Genomic DNA, 18,805 nt, shown 5'->3' with positions numbered 1-18,805 from the left:
GCGCGGAGAGGGGAAGAGACAGGCAGCCCTGTAAGACAGGTGGAGATGGAGAGAAGGGAAAAGAGAGCAAAGGAAGGAGCAAGGAGGGAGAGACGCTAATGATGGGGGGGAGAAGAAGAAGAGCGGTGTATCCACAGAGCCCCAAGCAGAGGTGGTTAGCAGAATGAAACACCTAAAAGTCATATTTAAAAGGGCAGTTATGTCTTTTCCCATCATTTCCTTAGATAATTCCCCACCCAAGACCATTTCACTGTTTCTCTTCTACATACGAGAAAGACGAGGCAGTCCGTTCAGTTTGTGCTCATTACACCTCTGTTAAGCAGGTCCTGCACATTTGTCATTATGTGCAGGTGCAACCATGTGAAACGAATTCTTCGTCATATCTTTCCGGTACTGTTGGAGACAGTGCTGTTTGTGGAAATGCTGTCTTGTTCGTGTTTATTTAAAAACACATGTCGCACATCTGATAGAGATATCTGTACTTCCCTAGCAGGTTTGCATCTTAATTCATCCTACACCCTCTCAAGTATATAATCTTGAAAAAACATTACATGAATTATTATAGGTCATTCAAGGACATGGCCTGTGTGAGTCAACCCAGTGATTACGACAATGACAGGATTGTCTACTAGATTTCTAGGTCACCAGTTTACCCAGTTTTTACAGTCCCTCTATGTGGGTCAACATGTTCCGCCTGTGCCTGTGTGTATTTTTCTCCGGCTTCCTCCACAGTCCGAAGCCAGGCAGACAGGTTAGGTGAATTGGCTCATCGAACTGGGTAAATTATTGTTTGTTTGTGTCTGTGTGTCAGCTGTGTGATGGACCGGCAACCTGTCCGGGGTTTATCCTGCCTCTCGTTCCAATGTCAGCTGGATTTCTTCCAGCTCCAGTGCGACCTTGAAAGATTAATAGATGATGGATGGATGATGCCTTTTTTGTTTTCTGTGCATCCCTATCTCTTCTTAAATCTCCAGAATAATACTCTCTTGAGTATGTTATAATCAAAACGACCTCTGGTTGTAGAAAACATAAAAAACTAATAAAGCAAATTCAGTTTCATTTTATGACAAACATTGACAATAAGATCTTCACTGTAGATAGACCAGGTAGGATGAACACAAGCTTTTGAACTTCACCCTGAACCATAAACTGCTTATGAAAAGCTCTGCACACAACGTCCAGCACCAAACAATGACAAGTGACAGAATATTGTAGAACTGTTTTAGGAGGACTCCCTTATGACAAGGAATAACACAGGACAAGTAAACAGGCAGATTTAGAACGGGGACTGCGCTCGTCCATATTAATGAAAGCCTAAGTATGAGCTTGTGTATTTCTGCATAAACCCAGGATAATTGTGTAAAACTTATTCTAGAAAAACTCATCAAAAAGCCTGACTTTCTGAATTCTCCTTCTTATTCCCATGTGATTTCTCTCCCTGCCAGGTCATGGAACTGAAGGGTCAGATGATCCACGTGCCGGAGTCCAGCTCGCTGATGTTTCTGGGCTCGCCACGTGTCGATAAGCTGGAGGAGCTGATGGGCAGGGGACTCTATCTGTCAGACATCCCCATCCATGATGCCACACGGGACGTTATCCTGGTGGGGGAGCAGGCTAAAGCCCAGGATGGACTGAAGAAGAGAATGGACAAACTTAAGGTAGAATGGTTTATCTCATAAACCTGGGTGTTAGAGTATTTACAGAACAATACCATTGTTGAAAAATGGGCTCATCATATTGTTTTTTATGAGACAATTATGTGAGTAATGCATGCAGTTTTAATGGAACAGTTTGACCAGCATATGAACGATATGAACTCAAACATAAATGATAATTAGAAATACATTTTAATGTGATTATTTGGGCAGATATTGCAACTGTGATGAGTCATTTTAGGGAGATTGGTAGTTTTGTTTTCACTTAAAAATATTGAAAAATAACAATGATGATGATTTGGATGTTGCACTTCCCCACGTTGGGTTATATGGGTTTTATTGAAAATGTTCCTTAGCCTTAGAGAATGGTGTTACATATATCTACTACTGTATGTACAGGTGGAAATCCAGGGGTGGGACCAGGGGGGACTGACCCTCTACTGTCACTACTATTTTATTTAAATACACAAGTCACTTACTTACAATATTAACAATAAATATGACATTTTGTAAATAAAAAAATCGTAGTTTTGTTGAAGTACAAAATGTGCTTGAACGAAACTGATAATTAAATGTAAAATATGTTCAATAAGGATGTATAATTATATATGCAATTGGCCCCTACGTGTGTTAATTGTGGCCCCTTAATGGCCCCTTATTTAGAAAAATCCACCTAACTGACTGTCATGGCACAGGTAGAACTGATGACAGGATTTGAGGTTTGGTTTAACTGATTTAATCAGCACTTTACCAGTTATCAACAGGCCACAACATACACTAGGGACCCCAGGGTCCTCCCCCTGCATCTCCAACCTGCAGCTTTGGTCACGTTAAATAGTTTAACAGCAGACTAAAATACTTGACAGTCATATTCCATTACTGTCTACAGTTCTTCACTATTGACCACCAATTTAAATGACAAATTACAATAATAGACATAGTGAAAATATTCTCCACATTTTGCAGCCATGTTTGGAGTTCTCCGTCATGTTTGAGACCACACACTGATTTTAAATCCGGTGCATCAGCTGTAGTGACAGGTTGAACCTCAGTGTAGCCTGCTCAAATCCATTCCGGCTGGAAGATGGAGGCTCCTGGGACTAGATCTTATAATTGGCTTTCAAAGTACCCTTGAGCAAGTCACTGAGTCTTGACCCATCCATCCTGTGCATGTGCTTACTACATCCCTCGCTCGCTGCAGCTACTCCCCCAGGCCGCTGTTATTTATAGCAATTTCTTAGTCGACATGCCGCTTCAACAATGGTATGGCCCCGAGTTGGCATCAAGAAGCTCGCCCTTAGACACAAATATTTACATAAGGTTACACAATCAAAATAAAACGTATTCTTTCTTTAATAGCAATATAAAACATATGTAAACATAGAGTTCATCGATTGCTCAAGCAGGTTTAGAGGTATTTTTGACTGCCAATGAGATCGTGTTATCTCTCCACTTGTTTTTTAGTTTGTTTGACTGACAGCAGGTTTGCGCAAATACAACTGAGTGATACTTGGTGGCAGGATGAATTCATAAAAAATAACCCTGAAAATCTAGTTGTGGATCCAAAGGGGCAGATCCAGGGAACTTTTTTTTTAGATAGGACGTTTCTTTTTTTACGTTTTCCCAGATTTCTCAGGCAATAATTCATGGATCTTGATCTAAGAAACATATGGGAGACTTATATTAGTGTGTGCAATTTGTTGCAGCTTGATTGAATATAAGAGAACTCTTGTGGCTTGGCAGAGGTGTGCACTCCACTGAGTTATACTCTAGTTTTGAATGATTTACCTAGACTGACATATATATTTGTATATAACTGATATAATGTTTTTTTTATCATGATATATATTTAGCCATGTCATCAGGCCCCAGGTGCAGTACTCCCACATGCTAACAATGTCTTCATCGAAGCAAAACCAAACCTGTTCATCTCCCTCTTTCCCTCTCTCCTCCACTAGGCCACATTAGAAAGAACTCACCTGGCACTGGAGGAGGAGAAGAGGAGAACTGTGGATCTCCTTTACTCCATATTTCCAGGTGACGTGGCACAGAAACTGTGGCAGGGTCAGCCGGTGCCCGCTCGCAAATTCGATGATGTCACCATGCTGTTCTCGGACATCGTGGGCTTTACTGCCGTGTGCGCCCAGTGCACGCCCATGCAGGTCATCTCCATGTTGAACGAGCTTTACACGCGCTTCGACTACCAATGCGGCATTCTGGATGTTTATAAGGTCAGTAGACGGAAAGATTCACGCGTCTGCTTTGTCTGATGCATTGATACTGTGACCGTGACACAGTGGGATATCAGGGAGGAAGGCAGGTTGATTCAAAAGGAGGGTCAGAGGAATTACTTCAAACATTTAAGGGATTATGTGGACACGGAGGGCACATCATCAAATAGTAATTGTTTCCAAGGAAGTGACAGTTTCCCCGAAAAGTCGAGCCTTGGTTTCTTGTGTTCTTTAAAGTGTCACTGTGTGTGTGCACTGTGTGTGTGCACTATGTGTGTGTCCTGTCTGTGTGTGTGTGTGTTTGTGTGTGCGTGCTTGTGTTGTGGAAAATGTATTTGATTAATGGCCAGTCTGTGGGAGTTGAACAAAGATGTGTCAATATTGTCCATGTGACAGTGTGGCTCTGGGCCCTAGTTACAGTCATCGCTGTGGTCTGCTGCCGTTCCCTCTCTTTACCCTCGTCCTCTACATCCACTGTCATAGAGTCAGTTCTTCTCTTCAGTTTTACTCGTTCCACATTTCCTCTTTATTATCTCTTAGAAACTTGTCAGATGTCTCGAGAAAAGGGAGAAAGCTACAGAGAGGACAGCAGACAGATAGAATAATATGTTAGAGGGTTGAAGTGTGTAGCAAAGGACAAGTGTGTGTTGTGTATGTTTGTGCATGTAAAAGAGCGAGCAAGAACAATACTGAGCCTCAATCTTCCCTCCGCATATGGTTGCCTCGTTGATGGTGGAACCCATATGTTCCCAGTGTCATGGTAACTGTCGAAACAATTTAGCCGGTGGCGAGCCTTTAAACCAGAGCAGTTTGTCTCCTAGTTTTCTTTTCTCCCTCCTTTTTCTCCCCCTCTGCCATTTGCTCTTCTGTCTTCATGCTGTCCTGACATTAAGCTCACTCGTTCAGCTGGAAACACAGCAACACATCCCTGAAAGTGGCACTCATTGTTGGCTTTATTACCACTTGCTCTTTTAGCTTTAAGTAGATGGTTTTTACTTCATTTCGAAAGGTACTCGCCACCACTGCAGTCTCTGTTTTTTTAAGCCCAACCAGGGACTGGGATTGACTCTTCTTAATGCTGTTATAAATCTAAGGTCATGTTGTGTCTTACTATTGCTTTATTAGTTGTAATAAGTAGTAAATTCTCAACTGAGATTGTTTCACAATGGAACTACAAAAAAGCCACTGATACGTTTCTATGAACTGATAAAGAATGCTCCAGATTGATTCGTGAAAGCCATATCTCAGAAACACCTTGAGGGAATTTCCTAAAATTTGGTACAAACATTCATATGCACTCAAAGATGAACTGATAAGATTTTAGTGGTCAAATGTCAAGTTAAGTGTCCTTACCCTTCTCTGTTTTGATCAGTGAACACTAAAGAACACCTGAAGAGAATCTTTTCAAATTTGGCCTAATTGTTCATTTTAACTCACAGATTAACTGATTAGATATGGGGGCGGTCAGAGGTCAAGGTCACGGCCTAACAACAGGATATATCTAATTCTGCCTTCAGGTAATTTCTTATGACCTCATGTGACTAAACTGCACTGGTTGGTTTACAGTCGCAGTGCGGTATTTGTAATTTCATTCATATCATAAGGGAATTTGGTCATTTTCACCAGTTAACACAATTGAATTACCTTATTCAACTCTGGTACAACTAATAATATGTCAAACATTAATTTAATAAGACAAGATTGACACTTTTATTTCTTACTGTCATCAAATCCTATTAAAAGACCAAAACCAACAAATCACACTGACTGTCTGTGAAGCCAAAGCCTGCTACGTATTAATATTCTTTGCCATTGAGCTCCATTAAACGATTAAAACACATAAATAAGCCACAGTGGTTGACGTGTTCCTGCATTCGCATTAACATAGGCATAGTTTTTTTATAAGTAGGTCTGCTGCTGTGAACTTATTAAATATGTATTAATCTGCTCCTAAAAATAGTTCCCAAAAAATCCACTATGAACTCCTGTTTGAGAGATATTTGATGTAAGGTACAAAGCAGGCTGTTTCAGGACATTATTGAAAATTTTCTACAGTATTTTGAATTCAAGTATACAGTTATAGAAAACCATTTTTAAAGATTGATGCTTTTAGTAGGAACTAATGGGCTGAGGGCAGAGAGCCGCAGATAGGGTAAGGGAGTCATAAAATATTGAGGGATGGACTAATATTGCACATCGCTGGCTTTGACCTTTTCATGACATTTGTTGACAATAAGAAAAATATGGAAGAGCACTATTCTTATCCTTTAAATATCATTCAAGGTTTATCAGAAACAAAATAAGATAAACTAAACCTACTGCTCATGCCTTTTATAATGTCTTGTAAAAGTTTAACTGACTCTCCTTGGTGATTACTGGCTCTCAGTATGTTAAAACAGATTAGTTTTTATTCGATACACGAGAATATATATATATTTTTAAATCAAATTGAACCCAGGCTATTCCCACTGCATGTGTTTCCTATATCTTTCCAATCTCAGTGTGAAATTATAAAACCAACGCTATACAGATGACCACTGTCAAACATTTCCTCTGTCTGTATGGTTCTTTTGTCGGAATAGAAACATTCTTTTCAAAGTCCTGATACTTTAGATAATGTGTTGCTGATGAACAAAATGATTAAGTTATGTGTGGAACCTAAACTAAAGTAAAACTTAATAATAAAAAATCATTCTTCATTTTAACACAGGCACCCATCTTCTGATATCCCCCCTCTAACATTACGACTTAAATCTCGTAAATTTATGAATTTTCTTGCAATATTAAAACTAAATTAGTCTACAACTCTTTTGGATAATATTATAACTTTATTTTTTCTAATATTATGACTCTAAAATCTTAGAATTGTGTCTCTTCTAGGTGACCTTAATGCTTCATCATACAAGAGAGAAAACAGTCATATGGTTTCTAAGTTGTTTTTAATTTCGGTGTCTAACCCCTCCTCCTCCATTTCTGACGCAGATCGAGACAATAGGTGACGCGTACTGTGTAGCAGTAGGACTTCACAAGAAGGTCGACAGTCACGCCAAACCAATCGCACACATGGCCCTGAAGATGATGGAACTTTCCGAGGAAGTGCTGACACCCGACGGGAAACCCATCAAGGTGAGTTTTCCTTCATCCGTACATGACACATTAAACTGGCATGAGGACGCCTGGGTTGGTTCTCTTCACGATCACTGAAAAGAGCATGCAGGAACACAAGAGCCACACATGTCTAGATGAGAAAAGATGCAGTCTCCAGCTTTTAAAGGAATCAATAACAAGAAAAAGTCCAATCCCTATGTTCCCAACACCACTCTGCTTTTACAGGAATAAGCTTCCTTCCTGTAATATACACATTTATTTTGTTGCTGGAAACAGTAACTATTTATGATTTTACAAAAAAGGATTTTGTTGATTGTCAGCATTAAGTTGAATAACCAGTTCCTGCTACAAAGAGATGAAGATAAACTAAAACTGGTGCTAAGGTGTAAGATGCTCACTTGTAAGGTGACATCATTTGATACTGCGTTTTCTAATTCATGCACGTGTGCGTCTGCATGCTTATGTCTGCCCTGCCTCTGTGGTTTTACTGGTTCAGAATATATTTGTGTTGGGATTTGCACATTATTGACGTTCTCAGAATGCACAGTGACAGTCAAGGTTACAGCGCTACAGGCTGTGTCATGGAGATATGCCATGGTGACAACAGAATATGTTATTGTCGGGCTGGTTTTGTGTTGTGATTGACATATTTTGGATGATGGATGGATGGGCTGATATGAGTGAGGAACATGAGTGATATCTTTGTAGGACATCTGAATTGACAGGAGGATGGATGATATTTCATTTTTTGCTTTTGCAGTTCTAACTTTGTGTTGTGGGGCAGCTACTTGAACCTGATCAATAGTATTTAGGGATGAGAAATAATCAACAAATTGATTAAGATTTTGATTTTAGAAAAACCAGAAGGAGGGTTTTGCTATTATGGTGTTTAAGGTATTATTGTGCATGTGCCATTCAATCAAAGCGGTTGAATTTGCTGTATTTTACCATAGCACTGCATAATATGCAATATAACACGTTCCCTCAGCTCTATTTCTTTTACTCTCATGGTTTAATTTTTTGCGTGTTCTCAATGGGACACTCGAAGCAGTTATGTAATGTTGGAACTGTCGGTTTTTCACCACATGCTCAGCAGCCGGTGCTGTGAGTGTTGATCCACCTTCAGCAGGTACAACTGCTAAAATCTATTTTCAAGAAATAAACTTACCCTAACAGGTTTTTATCTGCATCTAACAATGCTAGTGCAGTGCCTGTTGTAAACCTGCCCTTGTGGAATGGGCTGTTTGCTTGGCCTATGGTGATGCTGGTTGTAGCTTTCTTTCTGAAACTGTAAAAGTGACCTGCAGCAATTGAGCTTTAGCAAGTAAAGACAGGGCTTCGTCCAGAGATCCCTAAAGTCACGACATGGCTTCTGCACAAAGAGCTGTTCACCTGTTAATTCAAAGTGTACCATATTTATATTGAATGTATCATGTGTCCGACACATGCCAAGTGTGGAACAGATAGACGAATGGCTCTAAAGACATATTAGTCACATACAGACAGACAGATATGCCTGTTATTACTTTGTGGACTTACAGAGTCATAGTCGATATTACATAAATATCAAATCAAAAGCCAAGTGAGTAGTGTGTGACTTCAGCGAGGGAAGGAAAGCTGCACAATCCAGGGAAGTGAGTTTAAACCTCTCATGTAAATTCATTAGAACGAAAAGGGAACACAGGATATGATTTATTTATGTCTGTTCTCTATCCAGGCTCTCTCAAGGTCACCATCTGTCTTTGGGCTGACTTGGTATTGTCGTGGGTCTTATACATGGAAATCAATGCCCTAATATGAGTCAACATCATGACCTAGAATAAGTTGCATTTTGTATCTGGCTCAGTGAAACATAAACAACAATTGTAGCATAGCAAGGGAGGAAGACCATTAGGTCAGTATCATTGTTGTCATACTGTTTTATTGTATTTGGTCCTATGACAGGACTAGACTGGTGTTCTATATCTTTCATCCTGTGGACAACTCCAAGGAAAAAGAAATAGCCTTTGGTGTACCGTGTTCTTCTGTTCGAGCAACTCTTGAACACAGGAAAATATTGTTGCTTTTGGTCTTTTAATGAAACTGGAGACTGAGAAAAAACATTTATAGATTTTGTTACCGCTACGATCATTTGCTTTTGACTTGTTTAATAATAAACTTAAAGAATGTCTTGGCTGGAGCAAAGCGTGTACGTGTGTGAGAGAGAGAGAGCAGCTAAGACAGATAGCTGCTGAATAACAGACAGGACACTGTGCTGTGTACTGCTGTGCTCCTAACATTGTCCATTTGTCTCAAAATAGATACGCCTTGCCAAGCATTTTTGGCCTGCTCTCTTGCTCTTCCCCTTTCTCTGCCTCTCTCGTTCCTCTTCCCCTCTTTATCTGTCCCGCACCTCCACACTTTCCTCTGCAGCCTAAATTCACCCCTTTCATTTCACTCTGCAGTTTCACATATTGCGCTCTCTGTTTTGCCCTCCTCTCCTCTTTTCTTATCTATCGTCTCTTCATGTTGGTATGAAGGAGAGTTATAGGGTTATTCAACACTACAGCATGATAAATTCTGTTCAGTGAGTGCACTCAACTCCAGTTATACAAACCAGTATGAGAGCTGTGATAGAGAGCTGAGGGAAAATGTTTAGCGAGGGAGAAACGTGAGAGAGAGAGAGAGAGAGAGAGAGAGAGAGAGAGAGAGATCCAGGGACACAGAGATAAATATACAGAGGAGTGAAATGTCAAGAGAGAAACACATACAGAAACCAAACATTGATCATTCTTTTCATGTGTGTTACTGCTGCACTTTCAGTCTTGTAGCATAGTGTCGATAAAAATTCTGCAATACTTTTAGCACTGTAACTATAATTCATAATAAACTGATTAATCAGATTATTGTATTTTAATTTTATGTATGAACTGCATCCATTAGCCCTGGAACAAATCCTACTTTAATAGACGGTCTATCAAGCTCTAATGCAGAATAATGTTGTACTGCTTTATAAGTCATATAAACGTTCGACTCTCGCAGATCCTTTCACAGTTGATCAGCAACTGAAAAGACAATAGATAGCTTCAAGGACATGAGTCAAGGTTAGATAACATAGTTTATTAGCAACCATTAGACAACAGCCAAGATTACCATTCCACCACTGTCTAGCCACGAGGTCTGTTTTTATATTGAACCATCGATGCATGTGTTGGAGACATTTGTTTAGGACTGTAAGTTAAATGTACTGGCTGTAATCAAGCTAGCAGTTTAATGCTAAATCAGTAACGTTAATTCACATTTTGCTCACGGGAATGTTTCTGTTTAAAGCTCGTAAACTTTAACCTACCTAAATTCACTCACGCTCCTCTGCTCCCTTCACCAGTTACCAACGGCTGCCCGCATCCGTTTCAAAACACTAGTACTTGAATACCGTGCTGCAAACGGATCGGGTCCAGTCTACATCCAGGACATGGTCAAACATTACACCACAGCCCGTCCATTCCGCTCTGCATCAGCCAATCGGCTTGTTTCTCCCTCACTGCGAGCTAAATATTCAAAAATATCACAACTCTTTGCTGTCATGGCTCCTTAATGGTGGAATGACCTCCCCAATGACATCAGGACAGAAGAAAGTCTATACATCTTCCGCCGCAAACTAAAAACACATCTCTTCCGACTATACCTTGAATATTTTTTTTTTAAGTAGTGCTTTTTTTAAATTACACTTACCTAGAGCACTTAGTAGTTTGGCTTTCTTGAAGAAAATTTTACTTTCTTGATTCTTGTTGCTCTGGTTGTTTGTACCCTCATAGTTGAATGCAATTATTATAAGTTGCTTTGGATAAAAGCCTCAGCTAAATGAAATGTAATGTAATGTATGTAAAACAAAAACTGAACTTTGCAGCCTTAACACAAGTATGGTTGTCTGCAGGACTGGGTGTACCTAATAAACTGGTACCTGAGTGATCGAAACAACAATGACTCTATAACAACTTCCTCCTCTCTTTGCCTCTTTCTATCTCTGTCTCCTCATCCGCCCGTCAGTTTAGCCGGAGGCTGGACTCTGATTTGTTGCCGCACCATTTGCTCATTGGCTTGCAGAGCACCATGTGCTGTGGATGCTGACTCACAGCAAAAGAGGAGGGGAAGAGTGTATGAGTTGCTACCGTGTCTGCGTTTTGAGACCAAGAAATAAAAGAGGAGAGTGGGCGCTGGATACAGACTTGTTTGTGTGTCTGTGAGTGGTTGTCTGTTGTGGAGACAGACAAGTGCACGGCCATCTGGAAGCAGTTTAGCTGAAAATAGGTCACAGTGGTGCACCTACCAGCTCGTGCGCCCTCGCTTTCTGTCTCTAGCGGTTTCTCTCTCTCTTCCAATGATGTCTAGGTTTTCCCCTCAATATATACGTTTAATCTCTCTCTCTCTGTCTCCATTGTCTTTCTCTCTGTCCGTCCATCCGTCTCAGCTCTTTCTACCTCAGTACCCCCATCGCATGTTGTTGCCATGACTACCTCGTACTGTGCTGGCATGCCGACAGTGGCGTTGGTTGCCGAGGTGATGGGATGCTCAAGTGGAGCTTTAGAAATCTACTGGGGGCTACTGGCTGTTGTGCGTGCACAACCGTGTGTTAGCATGTGTGTGGTGTATATGCATATGTGATGACTAGTGGATGAGATCAATAGGTCGGTTCAGAACAAAATAGCCTTTGTGCTGCAGGAGAATGTCATCAGTTCATTTCAGAGAGATGATCTAACACATTATTATTCACAACAGAGTCAGGTGTGTTGTTGTGGTAAAGGTTAGTTATCTTAGATGACAGGAGGGATTCAATTCATGCACTGAACAAGAGTTTGCTGACATTGACTAACAGTGAGAAAAGATCAGGACTACAAGTAAGGATTGTCTTTAACAATGGAAGCATGTTTGAAGTAGCCTGACTTTGTCATACTCACAATTCTAGTCAGAATGTGAGTCTGATACCGCTCAATTGGGCTGTGATTATGGGGCGTGTTTCAACCGAGCCAGGAAATAAAATTCCTCTTCGCTCAATTGGATAGACCTACAACCAATCAGAGCAACGTAGTATGTGACGTATGTAAAGCGTTGCATAGTTTTTTTCAACAGAACTCAACTGCACGCACGCTGGAAGAAGTAGAAGAAGATCAATAAAAACGATTTTTTTCCGGGGTTGTAAAAAAAAAGAGAGAAACAGTTAATGTAACAGCCCCCCCCCCCCCCCCCCCCGAACATGACGCAGAGTTTCTCTAATGATGGCACACGGCTCTTTATTGTTCACTTCATCATAGCCGTAAATACACCATAAAACTGGAATGACATTAAGTATACGATATTTTAATGCATAAAACCAAACACAAACGTTAAAATACAATAAACAAACAAATCACCACGAGAAAAGTCTGATGCGTTAACTTGACAGCGACTCCCGTTCCGCGCTACCTGCAGCAAAGTAAATGGGACCAGCTTCCTTACCTCGTTTCGCTGGCGAGGGGTGTTAAACTATAGTTTTTGAGAAATGCCGCACAGCCGGCGTCCGGCCGTTGTTTTTGCTCCTATCCTTGTGCCGGTGCTGTACGGCAGGTGTCTTATTGCACTGGTCCGCAAGCGAGGGATCTGGTGCGTCTATTAACATGGTCCGCTCCTTAAACTGCAGGTATTTATGCGAGGGGAGTCGCTACGTGTAAAACTAAATAAGCCCAACACAAAATAACAGAATAAAACAGTATGCATAAAGTGGCAGGTGTAACAGTCAGTTACAGTAAAGGTGAATGCACGTACGGACAAGTTCTCTGTTTAGGATTACAGCTCCACAACATATCAAACAAATCGTATCGCATTTGTCGGTCCTGTAAGAACTTAAAAACACGGTTGGAACGCGACATTCCCGTGTCCCATCTTCTTCGCGACCATCGGGGCCAGCTGATAGATTAAACTTTTTCCGAATCCCGTAGGAAGGACGGCTAAAACATCTTTGCGATCTACAAATGCCTTGATCGCGTTTCTCTGTTCCTCTTTTAAAATGAATGCACTGTCGATGTCTCCTAAAACCGACTCAATGGCAGCATCTACACATCTCAGCTCTCCAGCGGCAGGCATGTTTGTGGAAAACAAAGTCAACCCAAGCGCTCTTTAATGACTTAGTTGATTACGTTACTGTTGATCATCTGTCAATCATCGTATAAAGCCCGCCCTGACAATCTGATGGTCCGGTCGATTTCGAACCGGGCATAATTTCTCCCCAACGGAGCGACTCCAGACCGAACTTCCCGACCGAACTTCCCGACCTCAAATGTTGTGGGCGGGGCTAAGTTCGTCTGGCATCCAGGCTATCTTTGAAGCAGCTGCTGATCAGTTTCTTGATAAGTCTATAGAATATCTAAATGTGGAAAAAGCAAGGAGGGGCATATTAAGCTTAGATATATAAACTCAAATTCAAACCATCAAATCACTTATTGTTAGGACCTGGTCCTAGTTAATGTAGTGAAGCCACAATAACAACAGGAACTGCATAACTTCTATTTCCAGGTCAAGGGCAGTATTTTCAAACATATGAATAAAATAATATTTTTACTCTACTTTTTTAATTGTGCTTATTTCCTTATTGCTCTGACCCATCTACATCTCTTCTACCTCTTTCTTTTTATTTCTCCACAATCTTCTCCCACCAACTTCTTCCCCCTCCTGTATCTCCTACAGCTGAGGATAGGTATCCACACAGGCTCAGTGCTGGCAGGCGTGGTCGGGGTTAGAATGCCACGTTACTGCCTGTTTGGGAACAATGTGACACTTGCCAGCAAGTTTGAATCGGGGAGCCACCCGAGGTGTATTAATGTTAGTCCCACGACTTACCAGTAAGTACCTGCAAACATACAATCCTCCTGTATACTTATGGTATTCACATTATCATTATGTTTACATGTTTTCTTTTAACGTATCCTCTCCTCTCCTCTCCTCTCCTCTCCTCTCCAGGTTGCTGAAGGATGACCGTTCCTTTTCGTTCATCCCTCGCTCACGGTCGGAGCTCCCTGATAATTTCCCCAAAGACATCCCAGGGATGTGTTACTTCCTGGAGGCAGGGACGTCTCACAGCCATGCGTCGCTGACCAGCTCCCGCTCTGCTCCCCCAGCCTCTATGAGGAAAGTCTCCTATAGTATCGGGACCATGTTTCTAAGAGAAACAAGTTTGTAGGCCTCGTACACAGACTGGGGTGCGCAGGTATTCAGTATGCGAGAGGCTGGATTTGGACATGCGGAACACGCAGTGGATCGATCGCTCGGATCTTTGGATATGCAATATGCATAACATAAAGACTTGGATTCAGGCCTGTGGGACGGCCTGTGTGAACTTAAAAAAACATGCCCTCATATCCCCCTGTGAGAGGGAGACATGGTTCAAAAGACTTGAGTCGCAGCAACCTGGAGCCTTCCCCAGGGAAGTGTACTGATTAGTGGAGAAACCTTAAAATAAAACTTGGTGTCCAGCTGGATTCCTCGGCTTCATATGTGGTGTCCAGCTCTCTCCAGTGGTCCTCTCTCCTAAATGCTACCAGTACTTGGATCTAAAGCTTGGAAAACAACCTGGAGAGACACCATTTACATGACGAGTGTTGCAAATCATTAACGTTGGAACAAAGCGGACGCTGAGGAACGAAGTTGTTCCGGACATATGGTAGATAACAACATGGCTTCTTGTATGAGGATGACCACTGCTGACGAACACTACAGCTCCCCTTACTCGCCTTCCAACTGTCCCTAAATCATTTCATGCTTTACTAATCATGCTCCTAACATCTGCTGCTTGTTACACCCATCCGCCAACCTAGGACCAGGAGCGGAGAGAGACTAACGAGAGGCATGTTTAAGGAGATAGATTTGAAAAAAGGTCATTAAAGGATCAATGCCAAAAAAACACACAAAACAACTAATGCTGATCTTGAGAGCCTTTTCTGCTTCTAACCCACAGCAAACTGTAACCAACAATGACCCAGCCATTTCATTGCAGGTAATATGTTTAGGACTGAAAATTATTCCCAGCTCAGTGCCTTTTTTACTGCTCAAATCAGGACTTAAACAATATGGATTAATTTGTAATATTTGAAACGGAAAAAAGAAGAAGGAGCGCTTCAAATATTTTGCGGTTCCCAGAGAATGCGTCTACGTGTGATTAGCTACACAGGAGAGTCATGGATTTGTATGAGTGAATGTTATGTGCCAAACTTTATGAGCCACATTTAAACCCTTGATCTTGCAAGTCACTGGTACCTTATCCCAGCAACCTACTGGGAATCCCAACAAGCTGTGCATTTTATTTTGACACAGTCATCGTTACTATTATTGAGTAGCAACATAAATCAAGCGCTCCTCAAAGTGTTCAATATTTGAAATTCGATCCATCTGTTTTAGTCCAGATCAACCAATAATACACACAATATAGTACTAATAATACAGTACTATACTAACTTGTACATGTAGTCACAGTATGCACGCTTGACACGGCTCACATTCACAAGTATAATCTTTTTTAATTGCATTGTTTTTTACCACATGGATACAAAAAAAGCATATACCAACCCCTTGCAAATATAACAGGATTCAAAATTCAAGTCTACTGGTTTATTGGTAGAATGAAGATGACTTAATCACCATAGAAATTACAAGCTTTTCAAATACTTCAGCGTAGCTAAGTATCCGACACACTGGCCAAAAAAATCAAGTTTTTGAAGGGTTAAAGTTGTCTTTGAATATTGTACCGAATTGCCCACTTGGGTAAATATTTAATGTAACTTGCTTTACATTGCTTCAAAAGTGAAGTACAAATCAAATTTCAATACCAGAGTTCGAATGAGCAGTTTACAGGCTGACAGAAAGTTATATTACAATTTTAAATGTTTAATGAAATGTTTATATCATCAAAAGAGGTACACAGAGAGTTTTGAACATAACCTAAATCTAACTTGTTGTTGATGACTAAATCATAATAGATAGACAAATATTTAATTAATTCAAATGATTGATTAAAATGGCAGTAAAACCCTTTTGAGAGTGTGAGACATGAAGAACATGTTGCCATTTGACTACATTTTTCCAAATTACTTGCTGGTTGCTGAGCCTCTAAAAGATATCATGTTGCCGGTAGAGAAAACCCTTTGTCAACCCACTGATCCGAGGTGGCAAAATGATCATTGTTTGCTAGCTTAACACATCATAGCAGGAAAACATCAGACAGGTAATTTACTTCTGACACAAAAACTAAAGCCCAACAACAGCTGAACGTTTCACACCCTAAAGAGCGTTGTGTCCGCGAACTGAGACACCAGCACTTCAATTTGCAAATATAAGAGGGAATTGTAGGGGAGATAGAGAAGTCAAAATGATCTGCCATTGTGAGGAAGTATAATCGTCACTTAAAAATAAAGAAAATCGGATTTTTTGAGAATCAAGCTATGATATTATGAGAATAAAGTTGTTATATAACGAGGAATCTAAATGTGTAATTTTACAGTATAGTTGTTATATTACGAGAGAATGAAGTGATACTGTTATGAGGATAATATTGTAAGAGAGATAAATAGATGGAAATTTAGGCTTTACTCTCATAATGTTATGATTTATTTATTCAAAATTATATCTATATTCTTGTAATATTACAAATTTACTCTCTTCGTATTAGGACTTTATTTCCCTTGTAATATTACAACTATATTCTCATAATCTTATTTCTTTATTTTCCGTTGTATTACTACATTATTTTCTCATTTCTGGTTCTTTGATATAGCCCGACTACTTCCTCATACAACCAGAAGTTGGTTCACTATTGATTAGATCAGACGATTTCGATTTATTTATCAGATAGCATCAAACAGTAGCATCAAAACGCTTTCACTTTTACATCACATGCTCTTTGAAGATCTTGCTAGCGATGAAAACAGACAGCTTTGCTAACAAAGAAAACAAATATATTTTTGAGAATATTTTTTCATGTACCCATACATACTCATAATCCCATAAACAAAAATAAGTCAAATCCAATATTTAGTTGTTTCCTATGGCTTAAAGTATACTATGCATTATAGAATTAACAATGGACAAGTCAATAAATGCACCTGAAGATAAATCCAGTCAGTCTTTAGCTTAAATTTATCAGGAATTGTGCCAGAAATCAAATGTGTGCAATACATCTTAACCAGGTTACATCGTTTTGTGGGCCAACCTTGACATTTTAAGCCAAGGGATTGAATCTGTCATCATCTCAGAAAAAAAAAAATGCTTTGTGGGTGTTGCGAAGCCCAAGGAAAGCAACGGCTAAACACAAGTCCAGAAGCCAGAAAAATAAATCCCGCTAGCTACCGAGGAAACTGAAAGTAGATCATACAAGTCTCATGCGCATAACCTATTCACAACCATGAGGTAAAATGAGGTGTAGCTGCAGGAGGCATACTTTTGGGCCAGTGACGTCTGTGAAAAATGTTGCGGTGCGGAAAAAGGATGAACATTTTGTGTACACCAGGTTGTCTTGTTTACTTCACTGCGGATCAGAGCTGAGGCCATCTGGCTTCACAAACCTGAAGTCTTTACGTAGTTGTTTGCTGCGATATTTAAAAACTTGTATATATAACCTTAAAGGCAAGTGGCAACTCAAAAACGTAATCATTAGATTATTTTTAGAGGAGGCTCCATTTGATGAAAGCAGAATCATTTGAATCCTTTGCAGCAACAGAGACAAGTTCCTGAGACCAAAACGTTCAGTAACATTGATACTTTTTGTGCTAATATAGAGAGCCAGAATTTGCATCACCCACCTGTGACATCAAAAGTAGCTGATCATAAGGTAATAGAATAATTGCCCCTTATTAATGTGGATTAAACCAGAAATACATGGTAGGTAGCAATTGGAAATTATTGTGGAAGATGCATAGCAACAGAGCTTCATATCCACATTCTGAAGAAAAGAATAGTTATTATACAAGATTATTGAAGAATGATGAGTACGTGCAAGATAATGTGAACAGTGATAGCCATCATTGCTATATTTGGCTGCCATTAAAAGACTTGAATTAAATCAACATTTTTCATAAACAATTGCAAAACATGTTAAATATACAGTGGGATAAATGGAGCATGGGCACTACTATTTTCTTCCGTCTGACAGAAAGGGCAGAATTTCCTGTAGGTCCTAACACAGTAGAGTAGGTGAAGCAGTCTTAAGTGTATTTGACAGTTGAGCCTGCGGGGTTGGTCTTTTTTCCGAGGGATGATTTCCTATATAGAGTGTGCTCTCCAGCTGTCACCCTGGTACCATTCTACACAGCATACATGCATTAATGTGTACGTTATAAATCTGCTGTAGCATAAATCTAGTGCAGGTGTCATTTACACTCAACTTCAGCTGGTGTCTGATTTCTGCATCTAGGCTAAATAAAGGATGGTACAGCAGCGTTACGCCCACTCAACTTGTGTCCAATGCTCATGTCTCCAAGTGTGTAAAAATCCTGGCGTAAGATTAGACATTTGGTCAAAGCTTTCACATCTATGCTGATGCGGAGGTGTTGCAGTTACTGGCACACAGCGCAGTCACAGTGGCAATACAACCAAGCTCTGCTTTCGAAAACTTTGTCAAACACAAATGTTGTCGTAAGCCTGTCGTGAGTGTGGGTGGGGCCAGTGTCGATTGAGACGAAGCCATGAGTGCAGAAACTCTGTGTGTGTCAAACGCTATAAGAACCATAGACTGAATAAAGATGGACGACACAACAGCTGCCGCATTAAAGCTGGTTGCATAAATCCTGCCTCCTCCATGTTGGCGGATGGCAC

The 18,805-nt window shown here is 40.4% G+C and overlaps 1 protein-coding gene across 1 annotated transcript in view; it reads left to right on the top strand.

Moving 5' to 3' along the window:
- The window catches only part of gucy1a2 (guanylate cyclase 1, soluble, alpha 2), a 38,654-nt gene extending 20,106 nt beyond the window's left edge, over positions 1 to 18,548 (top strand). The window contains exons 5-9 of the mRNA XM_053423592.1: positions 1,446 to 1,658; positions 3,614 to 3,886; positions 6,869 to 7,012; positions 13,691 to 13,845; positions 13,964 to 18,548. Of these exons, the coding sequence (XP_053279567.1) occupies positions 1,446 to 1,658; positions 3,614 to 3,886; positions 6,869 to 7,012; positions 13,691 to 13,845; positions 13,964 to 14,183 (1,005 nt within the window). The 3' untranslated portion in view covers positions 14,184 to 18,548. The remainder of the gene's footprint in view (positions 1 to 1,445; positions 1,659 to 3,613; positions 3,887 to 6,868; positions 7,013 to 13,690; positions 13,846 to 13,963) is intronic.
- The last annotated feature ends 257 nt before the right edge of the window (positions 18,549 to 18,805 follow it).

This window comes from Pleuronectes platessa, chromosome 5, assembly GCF_947347685.1.
Source record: "Pleuronectes platessa chromosome 5, fPlePla1.1, whole genome shotgun sequence".
Taxonomy (NCBI): Eukaryota; Metazoa; Chordata; class Actinopteri; order Pleuronectiformes; family Pleuronectidae; genus Pleuronectes; species Pleuronectes platessa.
Note: the sequence above shows the minus strand (reverse complement) of the source record. Positions and strands in the feature narration are given on the sequence as shown.